Raw genomic sequence first — 1,392 nt, 5'->3', positions numbered from 1 at the left:
CCGCCCTGAGCCTCTCCTCCCTCTCCCACTCAAGTGAAGGGCACCCACATCCCTTCTCCCTCTCCCCCACCACATCCTCCACCACTCACAGTCTCCCTCTGTCTCTCCCCTCCCACTCTCCTCCGCCTCCCTGCCGGTGTCCTTCGACGGTCTCGCCCGCTCGCCCCCGCCTGCCTCGCCCCTCCTTCCCCTCTCCCCTGTCTCGATCGTCTGCCTCGTCTTTTCATGACAGCACTTCCCCCCTGAGCTGAGAATCCCCCAGCTGAGAAACGCCCGCTTCCGTTTCCTGCTCTCTTTGCCCCCCTCACCCGAATCAGTGCGCGCCCCAAGCCCTAGCCCATCGCCACACAACGCCCCCCCCCTCCCCAGCGACTCGCGGCTCGCGCTAACCAGCCCCCGTGTACACCCCCCTCGCGCATTTCTCTCTCCTCCAGGACCAGTTCCCCGCGCCTCTGTCCCCCGGCCCGGCCTGATCACCATTTCCCCGATGTCTATCCTCACTTTCACCCCCTCGTCGGCCATTGTGCCTGACCGCAATGTCCAGCCGACCTGGAACTTCTCCCAGCGCGGGGCAGCCGGCGCTCCCGGCACCGGGCCTTCGCTCGACGCCCCGGCTGACATGCAGGCTGCCGGGGCCCCGGTCACCGGGGCCGCCCGGCCGGCCGGCGACCTGGCCACCGACTCGGTCACCCCCTCGCTGGATACGGCCGCCGACCGTGCGGCGGTGGCGGCCGCGGCGGCCGCCCCCCGTCCCGCCGGGGCCGCAGCTCCAGCCAGCGTCAATGGCTGCACCCCGCCGAGCACCGACGCCACACTGGCCCCGGCCGATGCGCTGGGCGCCCTGCAGCCCGCAGCCACCGGGGCCCCGGCCCCGGCGGCCGCCGCGCCCCGCAGCCCCAACCGCTACCCCCGGGTCATGTGCCAGAACTCCGGCGGCATGCTCTCCCGTCAGCAAGCCTACGAGGTCATGGAGCTCGACATCCCCGGGCCCATCCTCCCGGTGCCGGTGCTGACTTTCTCCTCGTCGATCGGCGAAATCTTCCGCCGGACTCCGTACTCGCGCAATCCCGCCGTCTACACCCACAGCCAGGATTACGCCAACCTCAGCGACTCCATGGTCGAGCATTTGGACGACGAGCAGGGCACGGTCCTGGTCCCGCACCCGTCCTTGGTCCCCATCAACCCGCCCTTCAACTCGGTCATCACTTCGTACCAGCGCTATGTCCCGCGCTCGGTCATCGGTGCGTATGCCGTGTGCCTTTTGGGGTCCTCCCTCCCAGAAGCGTCCCCCGCCCCCTCCTCTCCCCGTGTTCTGACCTTGCTGTGACCGCCCTGTGCCCCGTGTGCCATCCTGTCGCCCCCCCCCCCCACGACCTGGGACCAAGGGGGCGC

The 1,392-nt window shown here is 70.0% G+C and overlaps 1 protein-coding gene across 1 annotated transcript in view; it reads left to right on the top strand.

Annotated features, from left to right (window-relative positions):
* Positions 1-487: 487 nt before the first annotated feature.
* H696_03464 (hypothetical protein) overlaps positions 488-1,392 on the top strand; it is a gene marked incomplete at both ends in the record, with an annotated part of 1,648 nt that continues 743 nt past the window's right edge. The window contains one exon of the mRNA XM_009497330.1: positions 488-1,252. Within this exon, the coding sequence (XP_009495605.1) occupies positions 488-1,252 (765 nt within the window). The remainder of the gene's footprint in view (positions 1,253-1,392) is intronic.

The sequence above is a fragment of the Fonticula alba genome, assembly GCF_000388065.1.
Source record: "Fonticula alba strain ATCC 38817 unplaced genomic scaffold supercont2.5, whole genome shotgun sequence".
Lineage (NCBI taxonomy): Eukaryota > Rotosphaerida > Fonticulaceae > Fonticula > Fonticula alba.
The sequence above is the reverse complement of the archived record's forward strand: the minus strand, read 5'-3'. Positions and strand labels throughout refer to the sequence as shown.